A 21692-nucleotide genomic window follows, 5' to 3' on the forward strand; every position below is an offset into this window, starting at 1 on the left:
ACTTTATTTGATATATTTTAGAAAATTTATATTTTCCATTTTTAACTTTATTAAATTTGACTTCCCGTTGATTTGCTTTGCTTTAAAATCCAATTATCTCGACGCGAGGAGAAACGCGACGAGTTGGAACACGATCTTATGCCGGTGATATAAATGCTTGCATATTCGTGCGGCCGCCATGTCGTTTTGTGACACCTGCTCAATTAACTCACTAAACTTCAATGCTTGAGAAATGTCAATTGTTCCGAGATACGTGATTTTCATTTCTTATCTTTATTATTTTACATGTATAGTCAACCACATTCCATTTCCAACAATCGCAGTAGAATAATTTGGAGAAATCACAAATTATTTCGTAAAAGTTTTACTAATCGTTACATTGTATTATTACACATAGTTTCGACAATAATTTTACGCTTCTTTCTCTAACGTAAATCATTAATTTGTTCCTCCGTGTCATTTTTATTACACGCGCATCTAGAAATAAAAAATAATATTTTAATAAATATTGTAAAGTTAGGAAAATGTGTAAAATAAATTCTTTACTTCACAATTCACGATTGATGGAAGTAGTTTAAGACAAAATTATTTTACGTCAAGAGAAATTTGAATCGCACAGTAAAGTGACAGGTCGCGTCACGCGTCATAACTCTCCGCGACTGTCGCGCATAAATAATGTTCAGAAGTGTACAGAGCGCTCAGCGATCGATCTATTGTCTAATAAGATGACATCTGGTATAATGTCTATATTCTTGGAACGTTAATCATATTCTCCATATTAAAGCTACGATCCATTTTGAAATCCAATACGTATCTCGATGCCGTCCATCCTCCACTGAGCTCCTAGACTATTTCGAGTGCGAGTCAAGCTTCCCGAAATTTATAAGCAGAAACGGAGTGGGTGGCCAAGGGAGACGGGGGAGTGAATTAATACCGTGAGTTAAATTAAACCCCGTGCCACGATTTACAACGGTGACTTTGTGCGACACATTCCTGTTGACGGCCGGCGGCGCCGACGTTTGTCATTATTTCTTGCTTTGCGGGATATCGGTATCAAACCAAATTCTGAAATAATTGTCGTTAGAATTTTTACATTTTTTTAATCATGTATAAATGAAAATCGGTGCCCTTTATATATCTTTTTATATCATTAATTTCGTTAAAAAATACAGCAACATAAACTCTCTGTATATAATATGTCACGATTTAAAAAATGATGCGCATTCGGATGAGAGCTGCATAAATAATTGCAGACGCTTTGTAGGGCATTAAGAAAATCATGATCTCTTTAATGTCAGTTCAATATAACTGAACTTACAGTCGTAAACACAAACACATGACATTATATTTGGGATTTATCCAAATTTACCGTTGTTCTGGATATATACTACGATAGCGGATTTAAGATTTCGCAACTTCATATAATAAATGCAAAATATTGCAGATTGTTATCAATTTTGACGACTTCATATGTTGTTATTTAATAGTAAACGTTTTTAATTAAGTATACAATATTTAAAGGATTGACCGAATTATATTGTTTAATTGTACTCTCTATTACTTTGTGTCTTACATTGAGTCGTATATTTGCCATTTTGAAGAAGTCTAGGGATATAATATCACGTAGACTATGTTAAAAAATCGATTTCCGTTAATAATGTCTTCGATGATCCACACGAATTGACACTTATAGATTTGCTTCAGCGCAATGGCAATTCACACATTGTGCTTTGTACTCTTAATTTTTTTGTAATGTGTATGAGTGGGGGCTGAGCATCTATTATAGTACATGAAATTCAGCATTGTGCCCAGAATTATACTGCTTGGATAGCAGAGAGGCGCGAGTTTCGTGTCGGCCACCGACGCAGCTGGGCGTTCCCTCGTAAATCGGTGAAGCCTATGCCTGATAGTTGAGTGTCAGGTACGGCGAATTCGCAACCAATCAATCCAGCAATTCCTTATAAAGGGATAGGAAGGACCCGCGGACTCCGGGAGGCCTTAGAGTATGGCGCCGATTATTTTGCGTCGATTGCAATCGTTTGCGGACTGAGTGAGTGATATGAGTCATCGCGACGAACTATCAATTGAATAAGAAATGACACAGATCTGAGCGAAACAGTTGGCAAAATAATAACCTCTCATTTTTTTTTATAGATTACTTAATTTTCTTTGCAATGCATCCAAATTAATAATAACAATGTGCAGCAGTGATGCGCAACTCGCGGGCCGCATATCCGGCTTACTTATGAATTTTTTGTGGTCCGCCGGTTCACAGCCAAAAATATAAAATCACATTTTCTATTTTACGCAAACAGGTAAATGTTATGTGGCCTGCAAAGTTTTGCTTATTTTTGAAAAAAAAATACTCTCAAAAAATGATCCTTAAAAAAGAGTTGCGCATCACTAATATACGCAGCATTGAATGAATTTAAAGAAAGAAGAAAATAGCGAAATCTTATACGTCGACAATATCTGATCCAAAACGATTAAGTGTAGTTCTTGATAGACTACTAGAATCCTTTTATTAGTATTTATAATTGAAAAAATTTATTCTAACTTTCGTATACAAAGAAATAAAAATCTTATTATGTAAAATTATCATTTCCTACCCTTATATATAATTTATATAGAATCATGTTTAAATTATATTTTTTAAAACAAATTTCAAAGATAGTTTATTCAATTTCTCCAATTTTTCTATTATTTGTATTTTCCCTTGCAAGAATTAGGGAAAGGATATTTTATAACAATATTATTTTGATATATCATCGTGTCGCATTTTGCACCATGAAAGCGACTATTTATGTATCGCGTTCAGTATCTCCCCGAAAGCTAATTTTGGTTTCAGCTGCAATATATTGCGTCTCGATGATCAACAGGCTGCGTATATATAATATTTCATACCTCCTTAATTGATAGCAGCACTTTATGGAATCCGATTGTCTTGAACGGGTTCTTGTATAACTGAAAAGAATAAAATGTTTTTATAAAATAATATGATAAGCTTTTACAAATATATGTGATATAATGAGATATTTAATAGTTTTGATACTACACGTATCTTTAAAAAAAAAAAAAAACTATTCTGTTTCCTCTCTCAATTTCTTTGTTTTCTAATGACAAATTAAATAATTAATATGGTTTCAAATTCATTATATCGTGTAAGCATTGCTTTATTTTACAACTAAATCCATGATTTAAATATTGTCGCTATAATTAACTGAACTCGTGATTTACAGCGAAACGTAACTGTAGCGGAATCGCGATTGCTTTAATGCGAATTCATTATAGATGCAAGCTTCCTGTGATGATACGAATTTTGCAATAATTCGAACGTGGTTACATAATAAATTCTTTACACGCATCGCACTTTGGCTTGTGACCAGCATCGAAATACGTAGATTTTATCGTAATGAGATGTAATATACACCATCTCCCTCGATTTCGAAAATTCCTGCACTCTTTCCTACGAAGATTTCGCAAGAATTTTATTAGCACTCCGTAGAAAAAACAAAAGCTTTTTCTAATGCTTGGCATTCCTCCAGCACCAAAATATCGATCATGCGATATCGCGATCCATTGTCGTCAGAATCACACCTTCACGTTGTCCAGTCACTCACGTTTTTATTAACAACCTTTAAGTTTGCATTTTTATAAAAAGGAATTCAATCTAATGTATTTTACTGAAACGCAGTCAGTCACGTACTTAAAAAAAAAATGCATTTAATGTCACTTATTCTATAGTAAATTGTTTCATCAAAAATTTGTAACTATTTGTAATCTAGAGTGTTTGAACTATGACTAGCGAAAAGATATTGTAAAAATATCAATGTTCTGAATCAGTTTCTCAACTTTAACGGTATTCCAGGCATCCGAGGAGTATCGGGAACATAGCACGCACAAAACTCAACGAGCTCGTAAAACACGGCAGAGACAAAATCAACACGTTGTCGAGCAGCGCAGCACAACCCTACAGGAGAGCTCTACTGTCACTACAAAACGTAGTAACCAGCAGGAACTATCGACAAAGAATTTCAACGTAATCCGATTGAACTCCATCCCACTACCTCTCGCGAGCGGTGGCACAGTTACCTGTAAGTGAAATATATTCCGTTATTCGCTGGTATTTTGAGAATGTTTTAAATTTTCATCCGTTCTTTAAACTTTGCTTTACTATTTATTTCAAAATTTATCTGAAAGTTGTCTCATAGTTATTGCTACATAGTGATAAAAGTTTTGAGTGCATCCTACGACTGGTTGGACATACAAAAATTAAAAATTAAAATATAAAATATAAAAAAGATTGTGAATACTATATTTATAAACATTATTAAAACACTATTAAAAGACAATAATAATAATAAAAAAACTTTTAATTAATTAAATCTCGTTAACTGCTACCGATGAGGGGCAAAATTTACAGGACTGTCTGACTTATTATTAGCTCGCACTACTTCCTCACACTACTTCGAACGACGCAGTATTATCTTTTTCACTATAGCATAGATCGCGGTTTTCTTTTTATATTTCTTTTTCTGCTTAATTAAAATTTATAATTAAATAGCAAGGATCATATTTTTTTTATGACAAATATTTTTATTGATTATCTTATTTTACAAATATTTTTATTAATCTTTCAAAAATGCGCTTTCGAAATTAACAATTATTTTAGATTGATACCTTTTTAAATGTATGACTGCATATAAAAAAACAAAAACTTATTCTCAGTGTGTTGATTGAACTGTAAATAATATTGACATAATATTTTCACAGCAGTTAGTTTATTTAGTCTATTTTCTATTATTAGTTTAACTAGCAATAGTCGACTGGAATCTATTCGCTGCGCGGAAATAAATCTCGGATTTTACTGCGCAACGTATGCTGCTCTGCTGAGATTTTACGATACGGATTCTTCCGCCTCGCGTAAGACGGATTCAGCACGTTTTACGTGCTCTTAAATTTTCGTTTGAATACAACTTCCTCTATCTTTTCTGCAACAATTACTACATACGTCATTCTTAAATGCTTACTTAACGAAAAATATCATCGTCAATCACTCGTGTGCACTGATTCCGCACTTGCTATTCGTATCCACGCGTATTTGATGACTTGATGAATTGAATTGATTAATGATCAACAACGCATACTCATGTAACATTTCGAAATTGAATTCAATCATTCAATTCAATCTTTGACTAGCTTATTGTACTAAAGTTTTTAATTGTTGTTAGGTAAATGAAAAGAATAGGTTAATTTCAAAAAATATATATTAGTTATTAATTAGATTTCAAATTTAATAATTACTAATAAACATATAATAGTCGGAGGAATCTGAACCGGTAGTAATAGTTTTTTAATAACAATTTTTAGAAAAAAATATGTAGATGTAAGATTTTATAATAAACACAGTGTATATATTATAATACATTTACATCTCTTATTAAAAAAAATATTCTTAAATATCGCATACCATAAATAAGTTATTTAATTTTAAATAAAGTTATATAAAAAATGACAATTAGCTCCGTATTCAAAATTGATGGTTACAGTTGTAGATTTATAAGCTTTGTTATGTAATAATGATTAATTAACTACAGCAAAAATTATCGAAGACATACTATTTTCTACGATTAGAGAAATTACAATTAATAATGCCAACTCTAATAGAGAATAAAAAAGGAGAGAGGTATGAGAAAAATTTGCTTACCAATTTTTAATTTTCTTAAAAGTTGTAATATGGGTGCGTCACCAAAATCCGGACAAATCGAACAATTTCTTTAAACAAAGTGTTTTTAATGAAAAATTAAATATTACAAAAAATCCTTTCACGTGGCGCTTACGGGATTCCTATAGAGCATAATTATTTGATATATCCTCCATTAGCTTGAATGACGGCCTCTATTCTCGGTCTGAAGCGTTCGCACTCACTCTGTAACGTAGCGCTGTTCATGCTGACGAATGCTGCCTCGATAGCGGTCCTTAATAACGTCACATTAGGATCCCGAGACTTGTTAGTGACCCTTTCAATTACGCCCCATACGTAGTAGTCCAAAGGATTTAAATCCGGGCTGTTGGGACGCCAGAATTCACACCAAAACATATCGACATTGTCCTGGCAGCCTCAGAGAGCATCTTTAATGATTTGTATCGAAGCTTCTCCTCGGTAATTCGACGCATTGTTGGCTCGCTTACACAAACAATCAACGCTTGAGCCTTTTCAACAACTGCGGGGGTCCTCGCGGTGTGTTCTTTCGAGTGACTCTTCCTCGCTGGCATACTGGAACCTTCGTTGGACTGTTTTAAAGCCGTAAATTTGGCCACAACGTCATAAACGGTTGATCTCGGGTATCCAAAAAAAATCGAATTTTTTCGTTGCTGAGCGCTCCGATTATACTCCGCACTTGGTTTCAACATCGCGGCCATTTTGAGAATATAACTGTTTACTAGAAGCATCAGGCTTTCTCGGAAAGTCAACAATATATAGCGGAAGCACAATATAGCGAAAAATTTAAATTGAAATTTGTCAGGATTTTGATGATGCACCTTGTACACAATGCTTTTGGCACAAATTATTTTATACAATAATTTAATATTATATCAGCAACCTATAGTAAAAATAGGAGAATGCTCTGCTATTGACTGATAAGCTTTTTAATTTTAATTAATTTTGACAATCAGTTCCGGTTTTTTTTTTTTTTTAAAGCTAATGATATTTAGTGAAATAAATATTAAAGAAAAATTGTTTTGGCTAAACAGCTAAGCGTCAAGGGAATTGAGAGATCTATGGTAAGCCCCTGTCTGATCATAACGTTATAAATGAAACAGTCCTGTCTTCATGAACGTGGAGCTTACTTTAATAAATAGACCAGCGATGACGAGTAATGTGATTCAATTATATGTAATGTTTCGCGGTTGACCAACGCGTATTCAAATGACAGACACGACGGATTCGTATTCGCGCTTTATCCACCACCTTGCCAAAAATATGGCGAGCTGGACAGCCCGGCGCGTGGAAGGACGGTATGTATGTCGGATCAGTGCGACGCACTGTCCGCGATATTAATATTGGGTGATTAAGTGGCTCCGGATGCACGGTGCCCGTGGCTGGTCCAAAGCCGAGCCTCGAGATTCCACGCGACCGAGGATGATAGCGGGTCCAGAAAAAGATCGATCCCTTCCACGTTCACTGTACAAGTTTGCTCCTTCATCCCTCATTAGTCCGGGTTTCTCTCGGTATGCGCGAAAATCAACTGGAGCGATTTTCCGGTCGACGAACCCGCGCGATCTGATTCCGGGGGGGACGGTGGTTTACATCTTGCCAAGAGATCATTATCACGTTGCTGGAAGCCGGCTGCAATTTCGTGTGCAAATACACGCTTTCGTCCTCAACTCGCTAAATAATACTACACTTTTATTTTGTGACATTAATACCGCGTCCAGGAATATAGAAACTGGGGGACGGAAGTTGGATTAGGATGAAAAATCACTTTGAATCAGGTCGTTGATTTTCTGGCGGATTACACTAATACCTTCGGGAAACTTTTGATGCGAGCCAATGCATACGCGAATATAATATTGCACGGTGCAGGCAAGCGCATCACGTTTGTCCGCAATTACTCAGGCCCGGCTGACACCCGTTCCTCTTCATCGTAACGGCTGTGGCGCGTGTTAAATGCGCGATTCGCGCGAACCGGTTCACTTGCATGACGACTTCCTTTGGTAAATGAAACAGTAATCACGGAAGCGTGAACAGGATATTACGCGTCAAAATTTTCGTCTTGAGAATTCCGGGATTCTTTTCACATGATAATTTACGTAACCCCCTGTAAAGAGTATGAAGAAATGGAGAAAATAAAAGAGAGAGAGAGAGAGAAGATGCAAGATATTTTTAAAGTATTAAAAAAATATTTCTTTACGTCTTTCATGTTTCTGGTTCTTATTATATCACTTATTAATGTGTAATATGTATTTATTCATTTCTGCATACCTCAAACGTAATTCTTTAAATAAACAATAAATTAACTCTTTGTAGGCACACATATAATTTTATATTTCGTAGCCGAAGTCCTTTTTTATCAATTTCAATATTTTTTTAAATAGTCTAGAAGAAATTAGAATTACTTTTCAACATTTCTGCTATGTGTCGCCAAATAGTTATTTAATTCAAATGTTGAAACCTTTATTTAACAAAAATTGAAATTTGTGCCAAGAAATTTGATAGGGAAATTTCGCTGGAAAGAACTCAGTAGCTACAAAAGATTAAAATTAAATTTAAAAAAAATTAGAGCAGAATACGAAGAGTGTAACTATGAATTTTTTAATAATGAATTTAAAAAACTCTCTTCTAATTCTCATATAGAGTTGGAAGATGTATAACTTATATCAAGTTTATAAAAAAGAATCTTGATGTGACGAAAGAAGAGACAGTATCTCTAATTGTAAGAGTAAGATATCTCTTTTCAAGTTATAATAATAATTCGTTATAATAATAATAATTCTAATTGGACCTCGTCACGAGAAGTATCACGTTCCAAAGGCGACCTCGAGCCCTCTTCTTTAGCAATCAAAAGCAATATTCCGAGCGCCTGGCAATAACGTCATCGCGTGCACGCCTAATGATGGTCGCGTCGTCGCGTTCCCGATTTACCCCGATCGAGCAAGATCCATCCAGCGTTGATCCCGTCACGTAACCAGCTATGCAACCGATCCATCCTCAACTCGGCGAACCGCAGTTACTATACATACACCAAAATATACACACACACATATATATGACGCGCACGTGTGTAACGTACATATATATAAAATACACTTTCATACGACGATATACCTGTGTCATAAATTTTCGCGCACCAGGTGCAGGCGCCGCGACGTCGACCGTCCTCTTCCTCCCACCAGCCGCGGAATCCTCGGATTAGCGCGTGCGTAAACCTCCATAGGTTCACCCTGATCGTGTATGCGTGTACAGACATATATGCGTTGGTCATATTCCTGCGTACGTGTGATCCTCGTGTAGCATGGCTTAATAGAGAGGGACAGGTCGCTTCGCAAAGGAAGACAAAATGAGAGAAAGAGAGAGAGAGAGAGAGAGAGAGAGAGAGAGAGAGAGAGAGAGAGAGAGAGAGAGAGAGGGAAAGAGGGACGAGGATGCTTGATAGACAAGGTAGACTGGCAATTGTGGTAGGCAAACTGGCTTTTGCTAGCTAACGCTGGAAAAAAGATCACCCAGCCAGATCGACGGCCATAGCTCTCATCGTCATCACCGCCGACCGACTTTGGTGCTGGTGCGACCGTCAGTCGTGCCGGAGATTCGCCCTCGTGAAGTCGACTGACAGGCGCCATCAGGCTGGATACCGCGCGTACGAGATCGCTGGAGAACGCCGGAAGACGTAAACGTTCGGTCAGTCGGTCGGTGGGTCGGTTAGTGGGTGGGTCGGTCACACACACACACACACACACACACACACACACACACACACACACACACACACACAAGTCGGTCGGCTCCTTAAGTCGGTTGCCCCGCGAAATCCCTCGTGAATTCTTGATTTTTTTTTAGCGTAGACGTTTTCGTACCGGAGAACATTTATCAACGCCGATCTTATCCTCGAGGTGTTGCCACACGTATAACGGCGCGTTCGTAACTGGATCCCTTCGCTTAAATCATCCTAATCGATATTTGGGAGTGACGTAAGATTTTCTTTTACATTCGATTATTTCTATATAAAATAAAGGTAGAGTCTGCGCCTGCGAGATAAAATTAAAAAAGTAAAATTGGTTCTCAATTAGAATAAGTTACTGCAAATCCAAGTGTATAATAAGTGTCTTACGTGTGTGAGTTAGTTTTCTGTATAAAAGACATCCTGTGCTGGAGAGATACACAAATGGATTTACAAATTCAAACGTGCCGTATATAGATTACAGTGTTATTTTTACACGCGGAAAAAGTTACACACACGTATGAGGGCAGTCATTATACATGGACTGTGGTATATACAAATCAATTTTTTTTACCGCGAAGTCTATTGCAATAAAATTTATTTAAAAAAAAAAAAAAAAACGATTTAATTATTTTTTTCTATTTTACGCTCACACGGACAGATCCTATTTCTATTTCACGCAGAGAAAATCAAATGTGAAAGAAAACCTTTTGCAGTGTACTTATCTTGTTATATAATCGATAGAAATATAAAATACGTTGCAATTCTTCTGACAACATAGATATGTAAATTTTCTCTCGTTGGAAAAAGAAAAACACGATTTATTTTTGTGACAATTTAGAATAAAAAGATCGTGCGATTAGCACGATCGGGATAACCGATAGTTCGTCAAGTGCGCTCCAACGGAAATTCTCGTGATCTTGAAGTGTACTCGTTGGAGATGTTTTGGGGTGATAGAGAACCGGAAATACCAGCCACGTGGCAGGAGGTATCGACCTTCTATAAAGCTTGGTTGAAGAGCGTATTCGTCAGCGAATTCAACCGCCCTGCGCGCGGACCGATCTGCTACGCTAAGAGCGCTCAAGAAAAGAAGGAAGTTCCAGGACCTGGGCTCGATTTCGCGCCGCTCATCTTTCAGAGCATCTTTTACGTTGACACGAAAAAAGGTTTTTGCCTTCAAGAGCTCTCTCTCAGTTTGTTCTTCGACTAATTCGGCAAATAATATTTAAAATGGCTTGTAATTCATCTCGTATTTTGAAATCGTATTAGAAGTGAAAAATTATTTCGCGTATTCATAAATTTGTGAATACTTAAAAATTAAATACTTAATCCGTACGGTGTGTGTGTGAGTTTCGTAACACAATTTTCTTCCGATCGCATCTCTGATCGAATAAAATGTCGACTTGTTATTTTCTTTCTTTTTCAAAGATTTTTCAAAGATTTTCAAGCTATATACACAAGTTAATAATCGTTTCTGTACGTTTTAAGATGAAATTGTCACGTTGGTCTAATTTAATTATTAAAAGGCCAAGAAATATGTCTTTCTATTTTTGAGGGAATATTATTTATGTGTGAATTACTCTACAACTTTGAATATATGAAACCGAGAGATGACAAACACAAACATTAAGATAGTTATTTTTGATATGAAATCTTGTTTGGGTGCGAAAGCTGCAATTTTGTATATCAGTGCCAACCAATCGTGGCGCACTCGAGGAAACTATGTCGCGTGGATGTCCTTGAGATGTGTCTGATGAACGCCATTCTACTCGTTTTCAGCCGAAGTGAAGATGCCTAGCGGAAACGTGGACAAGCCAGTTATCGAAGACAATCACGATGGCACGGTATCTATCAAGTACGAACCGAGGGAGGAGGGCCTTCATGAGATTTATGTGAAATTTAACGGCGAACATGTCCAAGGTAAGTTAACCCATTCATCCCGCAAATTAACGACGATTACGCAATATCGTGAGGTGCGATCGATCATACGGAGAGGTTCACAGAGCATTCCAAGAATAACGCGCTAATGTACGATGCGCGTGCGATCCATACGATCCTGAAACACAGAGGCTATATGAAATTTCATTCTCCGTGTAATGGATCTCACGAGCGCCAATTTACGCTAATAATAAATCTCCCCGTCTGACAAATTAATTTACTTCATGCGACCGTCATTAAATATAATATTTCCTAATTGCCTTTTTTCTTGAATAAAAAAAAAAGACATTTTTTTATACATTATTTATCGTAGTATCTCATTAAATCGATATTTGACTCAACATTATAATTTCACGAGTAATTATATAAATATAAATTTTTTTTAGGTAAAAAAAAGTAATCTTTCCGCTTTTACTCTCTTTTTTTTTTTTTAACAAAGCTATACAAATTATTTGTATAAAACAAATGTTCTTTTATGTGTTTTATATTAATATATGGTTTTATTGCTAGGTTCTCCCTATAAATTCCATGTCGATTCTTTGGCGAGTGGATATGTGACAGCATATGGACCAGGTTTGGTTTACGGCGTTTGCGGTGAACCCGGAAACTTTACCATCTCGACGAAAGGTGCCGGTGCGGGCGGTCTTTCGTTGGCTGTCGAAGGGCCCAGTAAAGCCGAAATAAGCTGTCACGACAACAAGGATGGCACTGTATCGGTGTCCTATTTACCTACCGCACCCGGAGAATACAAAATTACAGTTAAGTTCGGCGACAAGCATATCAAAGGTAGTCCTTTTGTCGCCAAAATTACGGGTAAGTGGATTGTTTTGTCATTATGGTTTATGGGTCTCGGTCTCATCATCTCCGATTAATTTAATCAACTGATTGTCACATTGAAACCAATTGTATTTGCTTTTCAGCAGAATTAACCAGTCACGGTTGATATTTAATCGACTGATCTAGTTAATCGGAGTTGGTGAGAGACCGGTTCTATTTCTTATAAACTGAAGGACTAAGCTGTTAAATAAGAAATTATAGTTGGGGAAAAAGTCTTTTTACATATATATTATTTTACAATATCTTTGTAAAAAGTGAACAAAATTTCAATTTTATAAAAGAATTTTAAAACTTGAAATCTCTACTTTCAAAGGGTTATTATTATATATTTTTTGAGTTTTTCTCTGTGAGTTTGGTAATTTTTACATACAAAAAACTACAAGTTGAAAAAAATTTTTTTTAATTTATGGATCTTTCACGTGTGCAAAAAAATTTGCGAAAATTTTCGATTACCTATCGCGAAAGTTTAAAGCTTTTCCTACAAAATCTTTTTTTTTTAATGTTCCTATTTTTAATCTAGAACAAAAAACCCAATTTTTAAAAAAATCTATTATACATTCCAAAAGCTAGAGAAAGACGTGCGGAAATTGTAATATACGTTTTTTAAAAGAATGATACAAATTTGTGGATTGGAGAAGAGTTCTTTTATATATATATATATATATATATGTGTAAAAAAAACTTTTTCCTCAACTCAATATATTACTATTTTAATGATATTTTGAATTTTTTGTTCACCCTAAGAAATATTCTACCGGTATAAACGGGGATTTTCTTTTAGCATTTTCTCTAAACAAAAAACCTTACATCAAGCGCGTAACATGTATTCATCTAGAAAAATGAGGATAATGAAGAATAAGTTCCTCTATAGAAAATTCTATTATAAGAACTCGAATAGTCTTTTGAAATAAGAGGATATACAAAATATACGAGGGGTACGTTTATTTGTTAGGAGAAGTTTGTCATTTATGCTACCGTAATTATGCGATCACGTCAGTACATGCAAGACATTGTTCTAGCATTTAGAGGATTGCAATCTTAAATCCAGCACCTCATGATTATTGAAATTTCTTTACTTTTTGTAAAGACTTTTTACTTTTTGTGTCTTCTTGAGGTCGTTTATAAATGGAAAATTAACTAACGGAACCGCTAAACGGCAGAATATATAACTCTATTTCTAAAATTTTGATTTTTATTTTTTTGTAGTAAAAAAAAATTTTTTTAATTAAAAATTTACCGTTTTTAGGCGAGGGCCGTAAGAGGAACCAGATCTCCGTAGGTTCTTCTAGCGAGGTACAACTACCGGGTAAGGTATCCGACGCCGATATCAAATCCCTAAATGCGTCCATCACGGCACCCAGCGGTCTGGAGGAGCCGTGTTTCCTAAAGAAGATGCCGGGGAGCGGTAACATGTGTGTTTCATTTACGCCACGTGAAGCGGGCGAGCACACTGTAAGCGTAAAGAGAATGGGCAAGCATATACCGAATTCCCCCTTCAAGATCGATGTGAAAGATCGCGAGGTCGGTGACGCGAAGAAGGTTAAAGTTTCCGGTTCCGGTCTGAAGGAGGGTAAGACTCATGTGGAAAACAAATTCTCGATTGATACGAGAAATGCTGGCTTCGGTGGTCTCTCCCTCTCGATGGAAGGCCCGAGCAAAGCCGAGATTCAATGCAAAGACAACGAGGACGGTACTCTTAACATTTCTTACAAGCCCACCGAGCCCGGTTATTACATCATGAATTTGAAGTTTGCGGACCATCACGTCGGGGGCTCGCCATTCACCGTCAAAGTTAGCGGAGAGGGTAGCAACCGGCAAAGGGAGAAGATTCAAAGGCAGCGAGAAGCTGTACCAATCACTGAGGTCGGCAACCAGTGCAAGTTGACCTTCAAGATGCCCGGTATCACGTCCTTCGATCTCGCCGCCACTGTCACGTCACCAGGTGGCGTTACCGAGGATGCCGAGATCAAGGAGGCCGAGGATGGCATCTACGCGGTGGCATTCGTGCCTAAAGAGTTGGGCGTGCACACGGTATCCGTACGTTACAAGTCCATGCACATCCCTGGCTCACCCTTCCAGTTCACAGTAGGTCCGCTTAGAGACGCTGGTGCGCACAGAGTACACGCGGGTGGACCTGGTCTAGAAAGGGGAGAGCAAGGCGAGCCATGCGAATTTAACATCTGGACTAGGGAAGCGGGCGCGGGCACTCTGGCCGTCTCCGTCGAGGGACCTAGCAAGGCACAAATAGATTTCAAGGATCGCAAGGACGGCAGTTGTTACGTCAGCTACGTCGTTAGTGAACCTGGTAAGCCACGAGTGTGTTCTTTGCTTATACGTGGTGTCCATCGCCATTGGCGGATCCAAAGATAGTCATTTTCGGCTTCTTAAACGCGAAAAATCCTGTATATGAGTGCAGGTGGGATTGAACCCGGATCTATAGATCGGCGAGTCAATCGCACTGAGCAGCAGGCCGCTCAACGCCTCAAGTTATCACATTGGAAAAATAAATTTGAAAATATTTTTGGAATATTAAAGATATAATACATATTTTGTATCATAATTATTTTTAAAAAAGCCTTCAAAGTGAGTCAAGGTCTTCCTCTGCGGATCCACCAGTGGCTATTGTAAAATTCTATGAAATCGGGCAATATTTGCGTTTAAAGTCATTGCACGCGCAGGATATACGTTTGCAACTGCTAATTCGGAACTGCGACATTTACAAATTACTAATCCATCATTTGAAGTACCCATAAAATGTTACAATGTAGTGGTAAACGTGAACTTTTGCCAATCCGTATCATTTCTAACTACCTAGTGTGAGGCTATAAGTTGAAGACAATTCGCGTCTTGAAAAGACGGTGATACCGATACTCTTTAAGTAATTATAAATTTAGTTGCTAAATAAATTCTGTTAAACGACATTTACGCGTACTTTGTATCACGATAGATTATTCGCCGCACGCGTATGCAACCTAATCGATTGCGTACTGTCGGCCGAGTGTGTGACTCACGAGTGTTCCAAAATTATCCGCACGAATTTTATGGATCGTCGACGATATTCACGCGGACTAAATCACTCATGATGGGCGTTCGTTGGGTTTAATACGTGCAAATTTAATTACACGCGGTAATTAGATTATATATTTTCTAGGTAAAACTGTAAAAATGTTACTTTATATATATATATATATACAGGGTGCCCGAATTTAAATGTCTAAACTTTCGAGAGCGCGTGTAGAGGATCGATAAACTAAGAAAAAAGTCCTGTAGAAATATGCTCATCTTCGCTTCGTTTTGGAAAAAATCGCAAAAAAAGACAAAACGTAGTTTTCATTTTTGTACTTTTTTATAACTTATTTACGTATTTATTCACTTGTTTAATGTAGATATTGTTTGTTTACATCGTCTAAAAATTGACATTATGATATCAACGAAACTTAGAAAAAAATTTGTTGTCGATATTATAATGTCATAAAAATTGTCATAATCCTTTTTTTCCTCTTTGACGCCATTTTTTTAAATTTGTGATGATATAAAGAAGTAATTTAGCGTTATAGATTAATCTTATAAACAACTAATAATATTCTCTTAATATGATTTAATATATAAAATATAGTTGATCTTAAATAAATCTACGTTGCAGCCACTAGCAATTTTAATTCATCTAAGGAATTATTATTGAAACAGTTTTTTTTTTGTTAATATTTTTTTGGATACCATGTATTTACGCGCGGTTGCATTTGTATACCAGTTACAAACGTAGACCAACGTTGGTTATCCACAAAGTGTTAATGAATCTGGCTCGACTGCTGGTTGATCCGTCATCGTCCATGATGCCTCTCTACCCCTCTCTCCTGTTGATCTTCCAGCTCTCCCTCTCCCACTCTCTCTCTCTCTCTCTTGATTCCCGAAATACCGCCGTCTATATTTGTTAAGGTGAATCCATATTTTGGCCCCGCTACCAGTTGGCTACTCGCGGCTGGACGCGGATTAGCACGCGATGGTTATATTTGGGCCCCGTGGGAGCGGATTTCGACGCGGTGGGAAGACCGACAGGGGCACGGGGACGCGAGCAAAACAGAAACACGGGGGGGTAGGGAACGAGAGGGGGGGAGAAAGCTCGCCGACGAATCGAGATCAGGATCGATCTGAGGAAAAGTAGTGGTACGCGACCAACCTTCGGTTACAGCTGCGGTCGTTCGTTTCCTTTTCTCTTCTCCACCCTTTTACTTCCTCTTCGCTCTTTTCCTTTTTCCACTCGCGCTTTCCGTTCCCCCTCTCCGATCGAACCCTTCCAACCACCCCTGATTTCCTCTTCGTTCGTCTCGCCCGCCGAGACTCCACGTTTCCTTCACGGTTGGACTTTCATTTTCGGCGAAATCCGTGACGTAGTCCGGAGTCGATGGCTACCTTCACAGCCACCACGCAGATCGTCCTGACCGGAAACGAGTCGCAGGAGTCTCAGCAAGGCGATGGTTAGTTCGATCCTGAGGCAGATTTTTTCCTGAACTTTCAGTTTATTAGATAGAAAACACAATTCGCTTTAAACGTTCCGTAATTTATTTATCCACCGCGTTTCATTCGGAAAAAATGAACATGGCTACTTTGTATTAGATATTCTCGATTTCCATGTAAATATTAATAATTGTGAAATAATCGCTCTACGATATATTTTAATTATTTAAGAAGGTTTATAATTTTTGCGCATTTTGATAGAAGTGTAACTCGTTTAATTATTCGTTCAACACTGTAGTAGATAGTTTTAGGAAACTTTTTGTATTAGGATGTGTACAAAGATATTAAACATTAGCAATATATCCAGCTTTTGCTTCAGTTCATTTATAAATTTGTTTTATTCAATTGAGTGTTACATATATTAATTATTATTATTTTATTTTTTAAAATATTTCAAAACAAAAATTATTATTCTATTTAAAAGTTAATTTAAATAATATCCGTTTAGTCTCAGCTCAACTTACTCTTCATTTTCTTTTAATTCTTGGAACTAGAAAGAGATAAAGAGTTAATTGAACCCCAAGATCGAAATTAAATTATACATTGATTAAAACGGGCATTATTAAATAAACAAAAAAATATATATTAGAATTAATTATACATATACATTACATTTCTTGACAAATTGAGAATCATGTGTTTATTACCAAAAAAAAGTCTCCTATTAGCAATTTTACATTATAGTTAATTCATTTATTGAAATGTGCGTTGCTTGCTTTCAGGTGAATATAGGGTAGGAATCAAGTTCAACGATCAACACATCCCTGACTCGCCGCACAAAGTTTACATCTCACCGGCGATGGGCGACGCGCACAAGCTCGAAGTCGCACAGTTTCCCGAAGCGGGAGTGCAGCCCGATAAGCCGTGCACCTTCCTGGTGCGCAAGAACGGCGCCAAAGGTGAACTGGACGGGAAGGTAAACTCGCCCTTTCCTCGCTGCTAACTAACGAGGACAGTCCTTCGAGGGGCTGTGACATTCGCGAGTTTAACTCACCCCGATACTACACCTTGCGAAAGAGAGGAGGAGCGCCGTAAATAACTCGCGTGCTTGTGAAACAGTCGCCACCACATCAGACAGCGTAGGTGGGATTGCGAACGTATTTTTACTGTTCGCCACATGTACGTAGCTGGATGAGTCACATGGAGAATTTCGACACAAAGTGGTAGTGTTTCCGTCATCCTCGTAAGGGCACCTCTTGGTGATCGTTCGTTCGAAAGTCGTCGCTTACAGAACGCATTATAAATTACAATCGATGTGAGGTTTTTATTTTAAAAAGAAAATATCTTTTTAGATATATTAAAAGCAGAACTTGAAAGCAGACTTTGATATAAACATTTTAATAAATTTTATGTGGAGATAAATCCCTCCCTCCACTTTCTAATTGAAATCCTAGATATATACACGACGATTGATATTATGAGGTTCTAAATTGTGAAAGACTTTAAACCTTTCTTCATCGGACGCTGTAAAACGGATGTTTACTTGCATTCTGTACTTTAAACAGAATGCTTTAGATTACTTTAAAACTTAGATGTAGTTTTTATAGTAATAGTAGTTAATCCTGAGGGTAATTTAATTTAATTTTGAGGGTTAAAGGCTGATCTTCTGAGTCGTATTAATTATCCATTATCCTTTTAGCTTGTATCACCAAGTGGCACTCAGGACGACTGCTTCATCCAGAGTATTGATGCGGACACATACTCGGTAAGATTCATGCCGACGGAAAACGGCATCCATCAAATCCACCTCAAGTTCAACGGAGTGCATATATCTGGTAGTCCGTATCGTGTCAAAGTTGGTAAAGTGGACGCCGACCCAGCGGCATTGCACGCCTATGGCAACGGTTTAAAGGAGATCAAGACCGGTCAGAAAACGGATTTCATCATCGATACCTGCAACGCGGGCAGCGGAGCGTTGGGAGTCACTGTGGATGGACCGAGCAAGGTAGCTATGGACTGCACCGAGGTCGAGGAGGGTTACAAGGTCAGGTACACACCTTTGGTACCAGGCGATTATTATATCAGCATCAAGTACAACGGCTACCACATCGTCGGCTCACCATACAAGGTTCCTTGCACAGGTGTGCATTCTTACTATTTATACCAAGTATAAAGATATAATTTATAAATTATTGTATTCTTAGAATGTTAAAATAACTTATAAATGATGCAACCATAAAACTTAACAGAAAGAGCGCAGCATTGGAGAAAATAACTACTATCTATTCCACAGGCGCGGATTTGGCGGAGAGAGGCGCGCAAGAGACAAGCTCGATCGTTGTAGAGACCGTGCAAAAGATATCGAAAAGCAAACAGACTGGACCGGTATTGCCATTGTTTAAGTCTGACGCGGGCAGGGTGACGAGTAAAGGCATGGGTCTCAAGAAAGCTTACTTAGGAAAGCAAAATCAATTCACTGTGCATGCGGGAGACGCTGGTATGTGACTGGTATTTTTCTCTAAATTCTTCGAAATCTTAGTGTAAAAAGAGTAAAAATTGAGCCAGTCTTGAAAAAAGAATGTTTAAATTTTAAATCTTTCAGGGAATGCTGGAGTGACGAAATTATTGATACTACAGTCACATAAAAATCTTCGAATTGACCGAATGAAATCAAAAATCCTTTTACAGGATTAAAGCAGATGCAAGATTAGGAGGTGCTGCAGTGGACTTTATATTAAAATTGAAAAAAGTTAGAAATTTACTTAACTTTTGTTCGATTTTAATATAAAGTCCACTGCAACACCTCCTAATTTTGTACTTTAATCCTATAAAAGGATTTTTTATTCCATTCAGTCAATTTGGAGATTTTTATATAACTGTATTGTCGATAATTTGGTCACTCTAGCATTCCCTTAAGAGTGAGATTTCACTCTTCAGAATGACATTTAGCCTAAAAGTCTTAGAGAGTATACTGTTTATACATTTTGAAAGTTAATTAACTTTTCGAATAATTATTTGAAATCACTAATCAGTGTCGTAATTGCAGGAAATAACATTCTCTACGTGGGCGTGTATGGGCCCAAAGGGCCATGTGAGGAGGTTTTCGTAAAGCACACAGGCCGCAACAACTACAACGTGAGTTACCTGGTGCGTGAACGGGGCGAGTACATCGTGATCGTTAAATGGGGCGACGATCACATCCCTGGTTCGCCTTATAAGGTCGAAGTTTAAGCCGAACTAGCATCCAAACCAGACGCGTCTACAACCGCAACGACGGTCAATAAAATAGAGTTATGCGTCATTTCGTTGTAAATTACACGGGTCTTCGAATTTACATTCAACTTTGCCGAATACAGAAACGAATTAAGTGCCAATTTAGATTCTTAAACGTAAACTTGTAATTTAACCTTAACTATTGGCGAAAGATAGATCTAAAACGATCCGGCCTACGTCGAAATGACGCACGTTATCTCGATTTCTATAGAATAACAGTCATATACACAGAAGATAATTATGACGCTCTGACGATAAAATTACGATGTGACTTCTCGCCAACATAGTTCATTCGTTCATCCTTCCAAAGTGTTGAGGATAATTTTGACATCATAGAATTGACGATTTTTGCTGAATTCGAAACGGTAGAATCGGAAATAAATGACGATGAGGAACAAGTAGGTCAATAACTGTTGTTTGTTCAAAAACACCAATTGTGCCTTTGATTCGACATAATAAATAAATAAATGACGATGAGGAACATGTAGGTCAATAACTGTTGTTTGTTCAAAAACACCAATTGTGCCTTTGATTCGACATAATAAATATAGAGATATATTATTCGACGGAATCACACACACACACATGCAGTATCATATACAAAGACATATGCAAAGACGCTTCATGTCCCGCCCAAGTCAGATCTTGATTATGTTATATATTATCGGTTACTGAGGAAACAATTGAAACGGTCCCTCATCGATTTTGATGGGTTTTATTATATAATAACTAAAAAGAAGAGACACACATATACATATTTTAAATATTCTTTACGCATGTGTGTGTATATTTAAAAGTTAAAACATCCGTTCTCAATCTTAATCTATAATAACGGGAGAGAGGAGGAGAATATATTAAAAAACGTATTTTCGATAAATATATAATCGCGGAAGCGTGAAATATCGTAACATTTTCTACTAGAAGATTTTATTTCATATATTGTACAATTTTAATCGATATTTAATCGAAATTGATGTATATGTACAAGAAAGCATTCACACGAAAAGATACGTGTCTCTTATTTTTTGCTGTTATACAATTCTTCAAAATCAAAATCAATGAAGGACAGTTTGGATTGTTTCTTTGTAAGTACGAGTATAGATTAAATACACTGCAACTGATTATTATTATTATTATTATATAGAAGTTAAATAAATAATATATTTATTATATGGACTCTCTTTTCGTTTACCATCGTATCCTTATGCGGAAGCATGTTTCTCGTCTATGAAATAATAAGCGTGCAATACGTGATATTTTTCTAATAAGTGAAGTATTAAGAAAAAGAGTAGCATATATGTATTATAGTTCGAGAAGTATAGAGTGTATTTTAGAGAAAGCAAAAATTTGAAAAATTTTATGCAATTCAAATTAATTTTTCCAAATTTATTTTAAAAAAGAGAAGTCTCAGTTTCATTACATTAATAGTACTTAGTTAATAAAAAAAAAATTAAAATGTGTAATGATAATTGCGTTAGTTCAGCTTTGTTACGTTGTTTAGTTCGATATTACTTTTGAAAGTTAGGAAATACAAACAAAAGTAATTTTAAGAACAAAGTGAGAGAAATATATTAATATTATTATTTAAGTTAGTGTTGTCTTTTTAATTTGTATTTGGTATATATTTCTTGTCACAAAAAATACATTTTATATAATTCAAAGTTCGATTTCTTATAAGAACTGCTTTAAAACCAGCAGACTACTTTTGTTACATCGTATAATACCGTTTCTCTCATTAATATTGCATTA

At 36.7% G+C, this 21692-nt stretch overlaps 1 protein-coding gene across 4 annotated transcripts in view; it reads left to right on the forward strand.

The window, feature by feature from the left end:
- The window catches only part of cher (filamin A protein cher), a 51166-nt gene extending 30111 nt beyond the window's left edge, over nt 1-21055 (forward strand). Inside the window, exons 17-25 of one of the 4 annotated variants that reach the window (XM_018540944.1) lie at nt 3869-4094; nt 11220-11360; nt 11889-12191; nt 13462-14520; nt 17453-17646; nt 18370-18811; nt 18964-19167; nt 19717-20345; nt 20432-21055. In XM_018540944.1, the coding sequence (XP_018396446.1) occupies nt 3869-4094; nt 11220-11360; nt 11889-12191; nt 13462-14520; nt 17453-17646; nt 18370-18811; nt 18964-19167; nt 19717-19901 (2754 nt within the window). In that variant the 3' untranslated portion in view covers nt 19902-20345; nt 20432-21055. Of the gene's footprint in view, nt 1-3868; nt 4095-10281; nt 10607-11219; nt 11361-11888; nt 12192-13461; nt 14521-17452; nt 17647-18369; nt 18812-18963; nt 19168-19716; nt 20395-20431 lie in introns of those variants that run through there. The other 3 variants (XM_018540943.1, XM_018540942.1, XM_018540941.1) reach the window with 3 other exon arrangements.
- The last annotated feature ends 637 nt before the right edge of the window (nt 21056-21692 follow it).

The sequence above is a fragment of the Cyphomyrmex costatus genome, unplaced genomic scaffold (assembly GCF_001594065.2).
Source record: "Cyphomyrmex costatus isolate MS0001 unplaced genomic scaffold, Ccosl1.0 scaffold273, whole genome shotgun sequence".
NCBI classification, from domain to species: Eukaryota; Metazoa; Arthropoda; class Insecta; order Hymenoptera; family Formicidae; genus Cyphomyrmex; species Cyphomyrmex costatus.